General features: G+C 43.1%; 1 protein-coding gene across 3 annotated transcripts in view; it reads left to right on the forward strand.

Moving 5' to 3' along the window:
- Window positions 1–16,176, forward strand: part of LOC134352932 (gamma-aminobutyric acid receptor subunit beta-4-like) — a 180,481-nt gene that overhangs the window by 154,792 nt on the left and 9,513 nt on the right. Inside the window, exon 9 of one of the 3 annotated variants that reach the window (XM_063060572.1) lies at window positions 7,215–12,923. The exons of the other annotated variants lie outside the window; for them this stretch is intronic. Within the exon in view, the coding sequence (XP_062916642.1) occupies window positions 7,215–7,565 (351 nt within the window). The 3' untranslated portion in view covers window positions 7,566–12,923. Of the gene's footprint in view, window positions 1–7,214; window positions 12,924–16,176 lie in introns of those variants that run through there. 3 annotated transcript variants of the gene reach the window in all.

Here is a 16,176-nt window from a genome sequence, read left to right on the forward strand (position 1 = left end):
TGAATCAGCAAACAGAAGGGACATCAAAAATTTGGGTGAAAGGTGCCACAACAACAACCTCCCACTCAATATCAGCAAGACCAAGGAGCTGATTGTTGACTTCAGGAGGAGGAAACTGGATGTTCATGGCCCAGTGCTCACTGGGGGATCAGACGTGGACAGGGTCAGCACCTTTGAATTCCCCCATGCTACTATTTCAAAGGATCTGTTCCACATCCAGCACAGACTGTAAATGCCACTGAAACAAAAGAGCAGCAGCTCCCCCACTTTCTTAGAAGTTTGTGAAGATTCAGTAGGTCAAACTTTTATAGATGAGTGGTGGAGAATATATTGATTGGTTGCATCATTGTATGAAAACACCAATGTTCTTGAACAGGAAATCTTACAAAATGTAGTGGACCAGTCCATCACAGGTAAAGCCCTCCCCACCACTGAGCACATCTACACGGAGTATTGTCGTAGGAAAGCAGCGTCCATCATCGAGAACCCCTCACCACCGAGGTCATGCTCTCTTTTCACTGCTGCCATCAGGAAGAAGATGCAAGAACCTCAGGACTCACACCAGCAGGTTCAGGGGAAGTTATTACCCGTCACCCATCAGGCTGCTGAACCAGAGGGATTAACGTCATTCAGATTCATTTGCTCCATTGTCGAAATGTTCCCACAACCTATGAACTCAATTTCAAGGTCTTTTTGTGTCATGTGATAGATAGATTGATAGGTAGGCAGACAGATAGAGAGACAGACAGTCTGATAGATAAATAATTTATTTTGTTTTCTTTCTTTTCATATTTACAGTTTCTTGTCTTTTTCATACTGGTTGACTGCCCTGTGGGTGTGGTCTTTCAGTGATTCTATTATGGTTATTGGATTTATTGAATATGCCCACAAGAAAATGAATCTCAAGTTCATATACAGTGACATATACGTCTTCTGATAACAAACTTATGAGATTCATTTTCTTGTGGGCATATTCAATAAGTCCTATAACCATAATACTTGCTTGTCCAACAAGAGAGAGTATCTCAACGTCTACCCTGTAAAGCTGCCTACATGTTCGAATAAGACCACACCATTCTTCTAAACTCCAGAGAACACGGACATAAACTGTCTCCCCTCTTGCAAAGGATAACCTTTCTCTTCCAGGAAATAACCTAGTGAATCTCCTTTGGACCCCACTGATAGCGGGTTATACCTGATTTCAGACTATGCTGATTGTTGACAGCTTCTAAGAGCTGACTGTGCAGAGCACTCTAAGGACTCCGGGTGATTGCAATTTGTCTTGCCAGTGGGTTGCTTTTTACGGAAGATTGTGCTGCTGGTGGCTGTCAGCTTATTGCAGGGTGTGATAATTATGGGAACCCCTGTGATTCCATTTAGTGTTGGTGTGAGCAGCACTGATCCAGCTGCAGACTGTGTACAACATTTGATCACAGGTTCTGCCAACTTAGGGAAGAACCCAAATGCAGATTTACAGTTTATGGGTAATACTTCACTGCGGAATTGGTGATTCATGAATAATACGTAATGGCAGATTTTGCTAGTTACGGGGCAATCCCAGTTGTACGTAGATGGTGCCAGTACTGATTACAGAATACTGAGACTGGTGGGGGCAGTATCTGACTGGAGATTGCGCCACTTACAGGCAGCTTCTAAGACTGGATAATGGCTCATTTCTGACCACAAATTCTGTGGATTGTGAGCATTCCTTACGCAGATTTTGCCAGTTGTGTGCAGCTGTTGGTGTAGATTGAGTGACTACAGACTGCAGATTATGTTAACTATTGTGTCCTGTTTGCTGATTTTGCACAATATCTTACTGCAGATCTCACTAATTATAGTCAGCCGCTGATTGCAGATTTGAATTATTGCTGGCAATCGAGTTGCAGGGACGACAGACTGCGGGCAGCATCCCATTTCAGAGGATTCTGATAGCAAACGGTGCAGATTATGCTGACTGTGGGTCTCACAGTATTGCATTTTGTGCCAATTGAGGGACAGCTCTGGAATACAAATAGTGAAAAAGATTTGACTCCAGATGCTGCCAATTCTGCAATTACCTGGATAGTTCTGCATTTTATGTCAGAAGAATAAAGGTGCAGTCTTATTTTCTAAATGGGAAGAGAATTCAGAAATCAGAAGTGCACAAGGGACTTATGAGCCCTATCTCAGGATTGATTCCCTGAAAGTTAATTTGTGGTGGAGTCTGTAGTAAAGAAGGAAAGCGTTACGTTAGCAGACATTTTGTTATGACCAGAACATAAAAATAAGAGTGTACTGCTGAGGCCTTGTAAGGAGCTGGTCAGACCACACTTGGAATATTGTGTGCAATTTTAGGCCCTGTTGCTAAGGAAAAGATGTGCTGGCCCTGGAGAGGAGGTTCACAAGAATTATTCCAGGAATGAAAGATGTACCGTAGGAGAAGTATTTCATGTCTCTGGGTCTGGACATGATGGAGTTCAGAAAGATGAGGAAGGATTTCACTGAAACCTACTAAATACTGAAAGACCTGGATAGAGTGGGTGTGGAGGGGATGTCTTCAGTAGTAGGGGAGTCTAGGATAGAGGGCACAGACATCTTAAAATGAGACAAGAAGAAATTTCTTCAGCCAGAGGGTGGTGAGTCTGCAGAATTCATTGCCACAAAAGGCTGTGAAAGCTGTGATTGGGTCTATTTAAGACAGATATTGAGAGGTTCCTGATTGGAAAAGAGGTTAAGGGATGCAAGGTTGAGGCATGGAAATGGGGTTGGCAAAAAAAAAATGTCAGCCATGGTTGGATGTCAGAGCTGCAGGCCAGATGGTCTAATGATGCTGCTATATCTTATAATTCTTTCCCAGCTCACATCCTGGGAGTTGCTCCTGACTAGAAACTGAGCTGGAGTAGCCCCATACAATATGGCTACAAGAACAGGTCAGATGCTTGGAGTATTGTGGTGAGTGTCTCACCTCCTCACTCCCAAAAGCCCATCCACCAACCATAAGGCTCACGGCTGGAGTGTGATGGAGCACTCTCCACTTGCCTAGATGAGTGCAGCCTCGACAACACCCAAGAAACTCAACATCATACAGGACATAGCATCCCACTCAATTACACCTATCCACAACTATTAACCCTCTTCACCAACACACCATATCAGAATGAGAATCAGGTTTATAATCACTGGCATGTGTCGTGAAATTTGTTAACTTAGTAGCAGTAGTTCAACGCAATACACGATATAGAAGAAGAAGAAAAAGGTAATAATAATAATAAATCAATTATAGTATATGTATATTGAATAGATTAAAAGTTGTGCAAAAGCCAAATAATATATATTTTAAAAAGTGAGGTAGTGTTCATGGGTTCAATGTCCATTTAGGAATCGGATGGCAGAGGGGAAGAAGCTGTTCCTGAATCGCTGAGTGTGTGTCTTCAGGCTTCTGTACCTCCTACCCGATGGTAACAGTGAGAAAAGGGCATGCCCTGGGTGCTGGAGGTCTTTAATAACGGACACTGCCTTTCTGAGACACCACTCCTTGAAGATGTCCTGGGTACTTAGTAGGCTAGTGCCCAAGACGGAGCCAACTAAATTTACAACCCTCTGCAGCTTCCTTCGGTCCTGTGCAGTAGCCCACCCCCATACCAGAATGTATGTCTGTCAGAATGCTCTCTACGGTACATCTATAGAAGTTTTTGAGTGTATTTGTTGACATACCAAATCTCTTCAAACTCCTAATGAAGTATAGTCACTGTCTTGCCTTCTTTATAACTGCATCAATATGTTGGGACCAGGTTAGATCCTCAGAGATCTTGACAACCAGAAACTTGAAACTGCTCACTTTCTCCACTTCTCATCCCTCTATGAGGATTGGTATGTGTTCTTCATCTTACCCTTCCTGAAGACCATAGTCAACTCTTTCATCTCCCTAAGAGGATTGTAGGTATACAGGACATAGCAGCCCACTTGATAACACCCATCCACAACCCTCTTCACCAACACATCATAAGAACATAGCAGCCCTCTTGATAACACCCATCCACAACCCTCTTCACCAACACACCATAAGAACATAGCAGCCCTCTCGATAACACCCATCCACAACCCTCTTCACCAACACACCATAAGAACACCCGTCCACAACTATTAACTCTCCTCACCACTGACACACAGTAGCAGCAGTCTGCACCATCTGCAGACGCACTGCAGCAGTGCACTAAGACAGCACAATCCAAATCCATAAGTTCTACCAGTAGAAGAGCAAGGGCAACAAAAACATGGGATACCAACACCAGAAAGTTCCTCTCAAAGCCACACACCATCCCGACTTGGAAATATATTGCCATTCCTTCACCCTTGCTGAGTCAGAATCCTGGAACTGCCTCCATGAGAGGATCATGAGTATATAATATGGAAACCTCATGGACCATAGCAGTTGACAACCACCTTCTCATGGACAACTCGGGAGGAGCAAATGAATGCTGACTCAGCCTGCCAAGCCCACATCCCATGAATGAATGAACAAAACGTGGACAGAAATGACATTGACCAGGTTTCCTAACTGAGCTAGTCCCAAAAATCTGCATTTGGCCTATTTCCCTCTGAACCCGTCTAAATGTCTTTTAAATGTGGTAATTATACCTACTTTTGTCAATTCATTCGGAATACCCTCCATGCTCTGTGTGAAAAAGTTGCCTGTCAGGTCTCTTTTAAATACTTCCCCCCTCACTTTAAACCTATCCCCTCTAGTTTTGAACTGCCTAACCTGGGAAAGAAAATCTGTAGCTATTCACCTTACCAATGTCCTGTATGACTTAATAAATCTCCATAAGGTACCCCTCAATTTCCTGTGCTCCAGGGAGAATAGTCCCAGTTTATTCAGCATCTCTATATACCGCAAGTCCACCAGTCCTAGTAATATCCTTGTAAATCAATTTCAGTATCATACCAGTTTAAGTAGCACTGGATATATGGATCATCACTTTGCTTCTGTGTTTAGTCAGTAAGTCACATTAGATGAGATCAAAAATTTATGAAAGTCATTACAATTAAAATGGAAAGGTAATTATTAAGGTAATGAAGTTGAGGAGTTTAATATCCTTAGTATAGATGGATTGTATCTGCACAAAATAAAGTAATTTCAGGAAGGTATATGGTATATACTTAAAAGAATTACTAGAAAAGAGACAATTTCTTTACCACCTGGTGGACAGCTAATGTGATTTTTATATATGAAATGGGAAGTAGATCATGTCTAGCAAACTCTATCACACTTAATTTATTATTAATGGCATCAAAAAAGTGACATCTACTCAAAAATAACTAGAAACTAAGACCATAAGGAAGTGAATTCCACAGGAAGGCAGGATCACCTTGAAGAATTAAAAGGATGAGTGGATAGGGTTAATGTGATGAGAGAATGTGCTTGGGTTTTCTGGAGGCCTTTGAGAGCAGGCTGATGACCAAGACCAGGATATGTGAAATCAGGAGATGAGCAGTAAAAGGGGAAGTACACTGGCTACAAAACAATAAAAACTAGAGGAGAGGTTTAAAGTTAAAGGTGGCATTGGATGTGAGCAGTGTGTTCCACAGAACCAGTGCAAGGATCACCATTCTGTGCAATTTACTAAAAACTAGTTTGCAAAAGTAGGGTTTGTAGATGGCACCAAACTGTGGGTGTAACAAGTCCATCATCTTTTCCCATCACTTTGCTGATGTTCCTTTCTCGCCCGATTTTTAGGAAGTACCTCAGTAATGGTCAGTGTTCACACTCCTCTTCACCTAATGTGTCTGAGCCAATCTCCATCTGGTCTCTTGTCTCACACTTCTCCCCCCCCCTTCCCCTAACTCTGGTTTGAACGCTAATCTCCTTCCACTCTGCCCCAGTTCTGAGGACACTGCAGGCTGAGCAACATGTGCAGAGTTAAAGGAGTCGTCATTCTTTTGGGACAAAACCTAGCATCATGGTTTTAAACCGAAACAATTCCTTCCATCCCATAGATGCTACTCAACCCAATCAGTTCCTCCAGTAAACTGTGTGAAGCTGCGGGTTCCAGCATCTGCAATTGGAGTGTATCTGTCCATCGATGCTGCCTAACTGGCTGAGTCCTTTCAGGACTTTCTGTTTAACGTTTCAGATTCCAAAATCTGCGGTTTTATTTACTGTCCACGACTTATACTGATGGAAGATTAAAGTTTTGGAAATATATTTTTGTGTGTTGGATAAGGCGGGGGACTGGTGAGAAGGGGGGGGGAGTTGTAGTAATAAGATGGGAGAGGAAGCATAAGGAGAGGTATTGATGGAAAGATATACATTGCTGAAACATTGCACTGGGTTTCATCTCTAGAGAAATAGGTGTGAAAGGTTTAGAAGTCATATTTGAGCTATATAAGAGCTTAGTACGATGAGAGAACACAGGACTATGATGGAATCGTTCTGTTGCCCATGCTACAGAAAGGAGGAAGCACTGGGGAAAGTGCAAAAACAATTCACAATGGGAACTGGAAGGATAAAGGCAGTGTGGAAGAAGTGACAAGGTTGTGTTGAGAAGCGTGAAGGACTCCTCAGTGGAAGTTCTTCAGGCTCCAAAAGTTTTGGATCCAGAGAAGTGTCGAGAACTTATTTTCCCTTGTGGAGGCACCGTAAACAAGGATCCAGAAATGCAATAGATAGGCATCAACAGATTAATAATACAGGAGCTTGAGAGTAGTTAAAACATGGAGCTCATCCTCACAAAGATAAATCAAGACAAATTGAACATAACATAAATGAAGATGGAAGTTCTTAATAGTGATGACTTTGATGGTTTTAAAAAAAGAACAGAGGGCACTGTGTTATTGCTAATGACTCACAGTGAGAGTAAAGTCCAGCCTGACTGGATGAGATGAAAAAACTTTCATATTCTGTGCGGCGATATGAACACATTTACCACAAAACACTTTAGCCTGTTTAACCTTAGAGATATCATATCAAACCAGGAGCAAAACAGATTATTTTCCTGAAATATTTTCTCATTGCATTTTAATCAATGCTAATTCTCAAAATTATGCAAATTGTGACATTGGATGGTGTATTTGAATAAGTTATTCAGGGAATTGATCGTTAATGTTTCTTCTTTTAGATAACCCATGCAGAGGTGGTTTTATATGGCATTAAGTGAAAGCCACTGCAACTAGACCAAGTCCTGGTTCATGCAGAAGGTGATTAGAATTAACAGTTCTCTCTCTTAATGTAGATTGATATGCATGGAAACATCCTCCTCAGCACCTTGGAACTCAACGATGAAGTCTTGCCATCAGAAGTTGCCAGCAGTGTCAGTGATTCCCGCAACTCTGTCATGTCCTTTGATAGTTCTGGCATTCAGTTCCGAAGAGTCGGATCCCGGGACGGCTTAGGGCTTACTACTCGAGAGCGGAACACAGACCGTGACCTCACCAAGACCCGTCTGCACCGCCGGTCATCTAAACTCAAGTTAAAGATGCCAAAGCTGACAGATGTTAGTGCTATCGACAAATGGTCAAGAGTTGTGTTCCCCATAACCTTTGGCTTTTTCAACATAATCTACTGGCTGTACTATGTGCACTGACCAAGAGAGGGGGACCCCAGCTCAAGAGAGGGACAGATCGGTCTCATGGTCATGTTGAATCAACTGCCACTGTTAATGTGACCCAGGACTTTGTACACATGTAAAAAGAAGACATTGAGTGAAAGCCTCAACATGAAATGGAATGTTTTGTACAGTTCTCCTTCCATCTGCTGCACTTCCCCTGACATTGAAACCATGACTTGCTGGCCTCTGCTCTCCAACTGCATGCGTACACTTTCAAACCGGTACAGACAACTAACTATCAAACAGCTTTCCGAGACTGCTGCGTCCAGTGACAAACTATCATGGAATGATTGAGCTCTCTACATCTGTACAGCATGGTTAAGGTTAAGTGTCAGGGAGAGTGAGCAAGGAGCACATGTGTACAGGAGGGATTTGGAACACAGAAAGACCCTGTTGTATGCTTATAACCACAGTGAAAACTGATTTTGCTGTTAACCACTAGGGGATGTTTGCTGGTCTAGAGAGCTTATCAATGAGGGGTGGGAAATAGCTGTAATGGGAAGGGTTCTGTAAGGTTAGTTCAAACAATTGAAGTGATTGTATTGTTGTGGTTGGAGCTCCCTGCACAGAGCCTGTGCACGCCATCCTGATAACACACTTGATCCCGAGCAACAGAGCACAGAACAGTTGTGACCTCTGAATGTTGCCAGCTGGCCTGTCTTGGCTCTATTCAGGCAAACAAACTGCAGTTAGTGCTGGCCTCTGGGGCAGTCTTTGTGCAAATTACACATTGTCTCTGAGATCACGTAGGTTCCCTCCCTTCCACCCCCCCCCCCCAACAGTCGCTGCAGTTTTCACCCACGTCCCAAAGGCATGCAGGCTGGTAGTTTGATTGATCACTATCAATTACTCTAATTGCACGGGTAAGAACTAAAATTGGGGAACGTTGATGGGAATGTGGGGAGAATCTTTTTAAAACAGTGATCTATGTAGGGTTCGAGTCCATGGAAACTTGATGGTTGGTACAGACTTGATGAGTGTGTTCTCTATCTCTCGAGGACTCCAGGAGCACTTGCTCTTTTAGAGTGTTACCCAGCTGCTTTCTGCATCCAGTAAGCACCCAGACAAGCACTAGTATGTCCAGACAGCAATTAGACTGCCTAGACCAGCACCAAAGTGTCCAGACACCTGCTGAGCCAGCCAGAGATGCAGCAACCTACTCGAGCAACAGCAGCCCGCCTACGTAGATATCATCCCACTGAAACAGCGTCGGTGACTCAGACAAACATTGGCCCAGACAGCTGTCACCTGCAGAGGCAGACGGCAATTCGCCCAGACAGTGGTGATCCAGCCAGACGAACACGACCCCTTCACTGTGAACAAGTGTTGTTGACTTGCCCTGATGCCTGACTGCTTCATCCATCCAGGGGTCCGCTGACATACACAAGCAGCATGGTACCAGCCCTCTCAAAGCAGCACTTACTGATCCAGACAGGAGCTTGTCCACGTCACTCATAGAGATTCAACAGGCCCAGGCATTCTGATCCAGCCTCGAGTGCCCATGATGCCTCGACTCACCCCAACCTATCAACCCACCCAAATGCTTGGACAACCACAATTCCGATCTCACTTACACAAGGACTCAACCCTGGTTGGGGGGGGAAGGATGGGATTATTCATTCAGACAGTGCCAACCCATCAAGGCAAAGGAAGAAGGGAACAGATTCATTCTTTCTCTCTTCACTCCTTGTCCGTTGTAATTTACTGGTGAAGCGTGGAGACAATTACAGGACAATCACATGGTCTGGCTTCATGAAATAGACCAGGCTAAGTAAACAGAACAGACATCTTTCCCAAAGGTGGACGTTTTAGAAGAATTTTCAGATCAAAGCTAGTTTCTTTTATTTAAATTCCACATTGAATTAGTTGAATTTAAATCCCCAGTCATGGTGGAATTTGAACTCAGGTCTCTAGATTAGTGCTTTGGCTGTTGGACCAATGTCTCAGCCACTGCATGACAGAATGACTGGCAATGACATGCAGAGAAATGCATTTACCAGCCAGCTGGTTCATGAGAAGAATGTGCTTGCCTGGACAAGCATCGATCATTCAGACATAGGTTGGCCGTAGGTCAGTGATTTACCCACACAAATTCAATGTCCACAAATTCTATTTGTTCTGCTCAGGCAGCAGTCAATTCATCAGACAAGCCTGCAGGATTCCTGATGAATCGCCTCAGCCTGAAGTGCCAACAGGTATACCTTGCTGAGTTTCTCCAGCATTTTTTGTGTGTTGTTTAAGATTTCCAGCACCTGCAGAATCTCTTGCGTTTAAAATATAATGTCTACCCCATCAATGTGTGCCGCCCTTTGACGGAAAGTCCAGCCAATGAAATCAATGCTCAAAGCTGCCCAATGATTGTCCCTATCTTCCCAAGAAATATCCTGCCCACCATAGAATGGCACAGCTCGCTCTGATCTTATCCCCAGTCTGCTAAAAGCAATGGTGCAGCCTATGCTGGGAACGTTTCAGCCAACTGAAAAGTTGTCTGTTTTCCCAAGCAGTTCATAGATCAATCAGCCCCATCAGGAAGTGCTTTAGGAATGTGACATCCCACCCCAAACATAGCCAGTCGACCCAAGTTTACTCCAGTTCACCCTCTGAAAGCTACAATCCACTCAGTACATACCCTACCCCAGTTTAAGAATGCATCTTCAGACCAAGAAATACACTCAAATATTCAACCATTTCCCCAACACATCCAATTCCATAAATGACCATCTCAGCCAAACTGAGTACTTCCTAGCTTGCATAAGGATCGCTTCTCACACTGTAAACATGTTTCAGTCCTCACCAGAATGTGCCAAGCCCACCAAGACATCCACTGAGTACCGAATCACTTTTTGAATCGGGTTGGTCCAGGACACAGCTTTCAAGTATCAATGAGGCCACGTTCCAAGATTTCCATTACAACAGCAGATTAAAGCCTAAAGTTTTGAGGGTCATTTTCATAAAAGGTGATATTCTGCTTAAAGACTTGAGCAATATTGGGAACACAAAGGAGGAAAAGAGATGAGATGGCAAGGGGCTGGTGAGGAGAAAGGGCAGAGAGATGGACAGAGTCCTGAAGGAGCAGATGCAGGTACCTTGTTTTAAAATTCACCCGAAGTCAATACCAACGGAAAGGAGCAAGTTGGTCAGTTACCGAAGAGATGGTTTTACTTCTGCTGAAGGGGAATGAATCTTGCAAGCATTTATGCTGTGTGATTGCATTCAGTCTCATTAATCATTGACAGGGCAACAGTGTTTTCATGAAGTGCAGATACTTGGTTTAATATTCAGTTGAATAATCTGACTCCCAATTTGGTAAACACACCCTGGGTAAACTGGGTCCCAGAACATTCACTGCTGTAGGACAGTACAAAAACATTTATTTTACCACACCTGCATTAGCTCAAGAAGTCCTCACCAATAAGCTCCAGTTTGTAACTCAACAAACTTATAATTTCCAAAAGTCTTTCAAAGGATTCTTCTTCAACTTCTCTTTCCAAAGAGGCTGATTGTTGGGGTCTTGACCAATATATTTGTGTCCTCTAGCCACAGGCAAAGTTTAGGAGGACTGGCAAGTAGCTAATGTTATTCCATTATTCAAAAAGGGAATTAAAGATAATCCTGGGAACTATAGACCAGTGAGTCTCACATCAGTAGTAGGGAAGTTACTGGACAGAATCCTTGGGGATAGGATTTAACCATGGCCTAATTAGGGAAAACTAACATGGATTTGTGCAGGGTAAGTCGTGTCTTGCTAACCTGATCGAGTTTTTTGACAAGGTGACTGATGAAGGTAGAGCTCTGCATGTTGTCTACATGGATTATAGTAATGTGTTTGACAAAGTCCCTCATGGGAGGCTCATCCAGAAGATGAAGATACATGGGATCCATGGTGAATTGTCCATTTGAAGTCAGAACTGGCTTGCCATAGAAGACAGAGGGTAGTGATCGAAGGGACTTATTCTAGCTGGAGCTCTGTGATCAATGGTGTTCCACAGGGACTTCTACTGGGGCTTCTGCTGTTTGTGATGTATGTAAGTACATAGAACATAGAACATAGAATAGTACAGCACAGTACAGGCCCTTCGGCCCACAATGTTGTGCCGACCCTCAAACCCTGCCTCCCATATAAGCCCCCACCTTAGATTCCTCCATATACCTGTCTAGTAGTCTCTTAAACTTCACTAGTGTATCTGCCTCCACCACTGACTCAGGCAGTGCATTCCATACACCAACCACTCTCTGAGTAAAAAACCTTCCTCTAATATCCCCCTTGAACTTCCCAGCCCTTACCTTAAAGCCATGTCCTCTTGTATTGAGCAGTGGTGCCCTGGGGAAGAGGCGCTGGCTATCCACTCTATCTATTCCTCTTATTATCTTGTACACCTCTATCATGTCTCCTCTCATCCTCCTTCTCTCCAAAGAGTAAAGCCCTAGCTCCCTTAATCCCTTATCATAATGCATACTTTCTAAACTAGGCAGCATCCTGGTAAATCTCCTCTGTACCCTTTCCAATGCTTCCACATCCTTCCTATAGTGAGGTGACCAGAACTGGACACAATACTCCAAGTGTGGCCTAATCAGAGTTCTATAGAGCTGCATCATTACATCGCGACTCTTAAACTCTATCCCTCGACTTATGAAAGCTAACACCCCATAAGCTTTCTTAACTACCCTATCCACTTGTGAGGCGACTTTCAGGGAGCTGTGGACATGTACCCCGAGATCCCTCTGCTCCTCCACACTACCAAGTATCCTGCCATTTACTTTGTACTCTGCCTTGGAGTTTGTCCTTCCAAAGTGAACCACCTCACACTTCTCCGGGTTGAACTCCATCTGCCACTTCTCAGCCCACTTCTGCATCCTATCAATGTCTCTCTGCAATCTTTGACAATCCTCTACACTATCTACAACACCACCAACCTTTGTGTCGTCTGCAAACTTGCCAACCCACCCTTCTACCCCCACATCCAGGTCGTTAATAAAATTCACGAAAAGTAGAGGTCCCAGAACAGATCCTTGTGGGACACCACTAGTCACGATCCTCCAATCTGAATGTACTCCCTCCACCACCACCTTCTGCCTTCTGCAGGCAAGCGAATTCTGAATCCAAGTAACCTGAATGAAAATGTAGATGGGTGGGTTTTCAGATTATATGAAGATTGGTAGTGTTGTGGATAGCATAGATTCCTGGCAAAGAACACAGCAGGATATAGATCAGTTGCAGATATTGTCAGAGAAACGGGAGATGGAGATTAAAAATGCAAACACGAAGAAATCTGCAGATGCTGGAAATTCAAGCAACACACACAAAAAGTGCTGGTGAACGCAGCAGGCCAGGCAGCATCTATAGGAAGAGGTACTGTCGACGTTTCGGGCTGAGACCCTTTGCTTAGTCTTGACGAAGGGTCTCGGCCTGAAACATCAACTGTATCTCTTCCTATAGGTGCTGCCTGGCCTGCTGTGTTCACCAGCATTTTTTGTGTGTGTCGATGGAGATTAACTCAGCCAAGTGTGAAGCGTTGCACCTTGGTAAGTCAAATGTAAAGAGGTAGGTAAGGGGCAGTGGAAACTTGGGGTCCAAGTTCATAGCTCATTGAAAGTGGCTACACAGGCTGATAGGGTTGTTAAGACAGCATTTGGTATGCTTGCCTTTATTTGTCAAGGCATTGGGTTCGAAAGTCAGGAAATTATGTTGCAGCTTTATAAAATTCTAGTTAGGCCACATGTGGAGTATTGATACAGGATATCAAGACTTTGCAGAGTCTCTCTGGGGTGGCAAAGGCTGAGGGAGAGATCTAATAGATAAGATTATGAGAGTCATAGATAGAGAACACAGACAGTATCTTTTTCCCAGTGTTGAAATGTCTAAAACCAGAGAGCATGAATTTAAGGCAAGAGGTGGTAAATTCAAATCAGATATGAGCACATGTTTTTTTTACACAAAGATTGGTGGGTTCCTGGAATGCGCTGCTTGTGGTGGTGGTAGAGGCAGAGACATTAGAGACTTTTAAGAGATGTTTAGAAGGCACATGAATGTGAGGAAAATGGAAGGATATGGACATTGTGTAGGCAGAGGGGATTGGGTTAGTTGACCATTTGATTACTACTTGGTTCAGCACAGCATTGTGGGCCGAAGGGCCTATTTCTGTGCTCTACTGTTCTATGTTCCATATTCTAAATGCAAAGATAAATGTAACTAAAGTGTTTTTAGTTGGAGAAAAGACTGCCTACAATACACTTTGTATCTTGATCGGGGTCAGAAGTCAGTCGTTCGATTCCTTCATGTTGTAGAGATGGCAAAGCATACAAGTCACCCCTATGCAAACGGATCAATTTCCACTGTGAATTATCAGTCACTTGGTTCTACACAACTGAGAAACTGGTTTATACTTCATAACCTTGGCCCTTTGAGTCTCCAGATAACAGAATCTAAATGTATGACCAAGTCAGGTTCTGATAAATCTCAAAAACTGGAGCAAACACAAAGAAAAGGGGATTTAAAGCTCTAGTTGAAGTGTGGATGGTCCTTGTATGAAGACACTAATTCCAGAGTAGGATGCAACCAGTGTCATTATTCCCTAGTGCTACGAGACTCTGAGATGTTGGTTAGCTTCCGACTTGCAGTGTTTGGTCCGTGCAGTGCGTTTGGGTTACTCAGGTTATTTGGAGGGGTGGTAGCAGGTGTTTTATTTCAAGATCGGCAGCATAGTAAATTGGACAGAGCAACATGCACTCAATCAACCAGGTGACATGGTGTAGGATGCATGTCTAGAGGGGCAGGTCTCATGCTTAGGGTGTTTATTGTTGATGTACAGCATGGCTTTCCTTCCTGGGTGAATGGAACTGTTAATCAGTTACAATAAATGAATTATTGCCTCTAATAAAACAAATGAAAATCAATCAAAATTCTGCAAACACATTAGTGTTCGTTAATATACAAAGTAAATTCTGAGCACGTAAGCCCACAGTCACTTCAAAAAAAAACTAGAAAATGCTGAAAGGACAAAGTTTAAAGTAAATTTATTATCAAAGTACATATATGTCACCATATGCAACCCTGAGATTCCTTTTCTTGTGGGCATACTCAATAAATCCAATAACTATAATAGAATCAATGAAAGATTGCTCCAGCAGGGCAGTCAAATAGTGTTAATGAGACAAGCTGCAAATACAAAAATAAGAAAAATAATAAATGAATAAACAAATAAATATCGTTAACATGAAACGAAGAATTCTTGAAAGTGAGTCCATATGTTGTGGGTACAGTTCAGTGGGCAAATGAAGTTGAGTAAAGTTATCCCATCTGATTCAGGGCCTGATGGTTGAGGGGTAATAACTTTTCCTGAACCTGGTGTTGTGAGTCCTGAGGCTTGCTTCTTCCCAATGGCAGCAGCGCGAAGAAAGAGCATGACCTGGGTGGCGGGAGTCCCCGATGATGGAGGTTGCTTTCCTGCAACAACAGCCCGTGTACTTGTGCTCGACGGTGGGGAGGGCTTGACCAGTAATGGACTAGACCATATCCACTACTACCTTTAGAACTGGTGTTTCCATACCAGGCTGTGATGCAGCCAGTCAATATACTCTCCACCACACATCTATAGAAGTTTGTCAAAGTTTTAGACATTAATTGTTGGGGTCAGCGATCTTTCTTCATAACTTGGGAAGAGTGTGACAGGGTCAGTTTTCAAAACGGAGCAGTGGTGGAGTGGGGTGTGGAAAGGGTGAGATGTGTGACAAAGGACCAGATGGAGATTGGTTAAGGCAGGTCAAATAATAAGGAGCATGAGTACTAACTTAGTGAGGCATTTTATAGAAACAGGGTGAGAAAGGGACATCAGCATGATATTGGGAAAAGAAGAGAGAGCAGTTTCCCTGAAGTTGGAGAACGCAATGTTCATTCCAGAAGGCTGCAAAGTGCCCATGAGGATAAGATGTTGTCCCCCATATTTACGTTGAATCTCACTGCAGTAGTGGAGGAGACCACAGACAAATAGATCGGAGTGGGAATTAAAGTGGCATCAGGCAGAAAGTTCAGGACCACCGCTGTGGACTGAGTGCAAGTGCTTTACAAGGTGATTATTCAGTTCACATTTGGCTTCTCCAATATAGAGGAGATCAATACAGTAGATTGGAAGTGCAAATGAATCACTGCTTCACCAGGAATGATGCTTTGGGTGCTTGGATACTAGGAAAGCAAAAGATGACCAGTCAGATATTGTATTTCCTCAAGTTGCATGGGAATGCTTATTGCAGGTTCTCAAGGAAAGGTGGTGGGAGTAAGAACAGCAGGGACCCAGGATCCAATGCTACAGTGAGCAGCACATTAACTTGTGAATTACTAATTATTTTTACATTGTTGCTTCCTCAATTTTTTTTTTTTGCTTATGATAGACCACTTGAAGCAGAACATAGATATAATTTCAGACTACTTGTATCACGTAGGAATTTGGAGAAACAAGAAATTAACTTTTATTGAATATAATGCATTTAATTGCATGATAGTACTGATGCTTTTCAGTAATCCAACTAAGCAAAAAGTATTTTGTTGATGATTTTCAATGGTACTCAGTGTCTGAGGTTTCTTGCAAAAATA

The sequence above is a fragment of the Mobula hypostoma genome, chromosome 10 (assembly GCF_963921235.1).
Source record: "Mobula hypostoma chromosome 10, sMobHyp1.1, whole genome shotgun sequence".
Classification (NCBI taxonomy): domain Eukaryota; kingdom Metazoa; phylum Chordata; class Chondrichthyes; order Myliobatiformes; family Myliobatidae; genus Mobula; species Mobula hypostoma.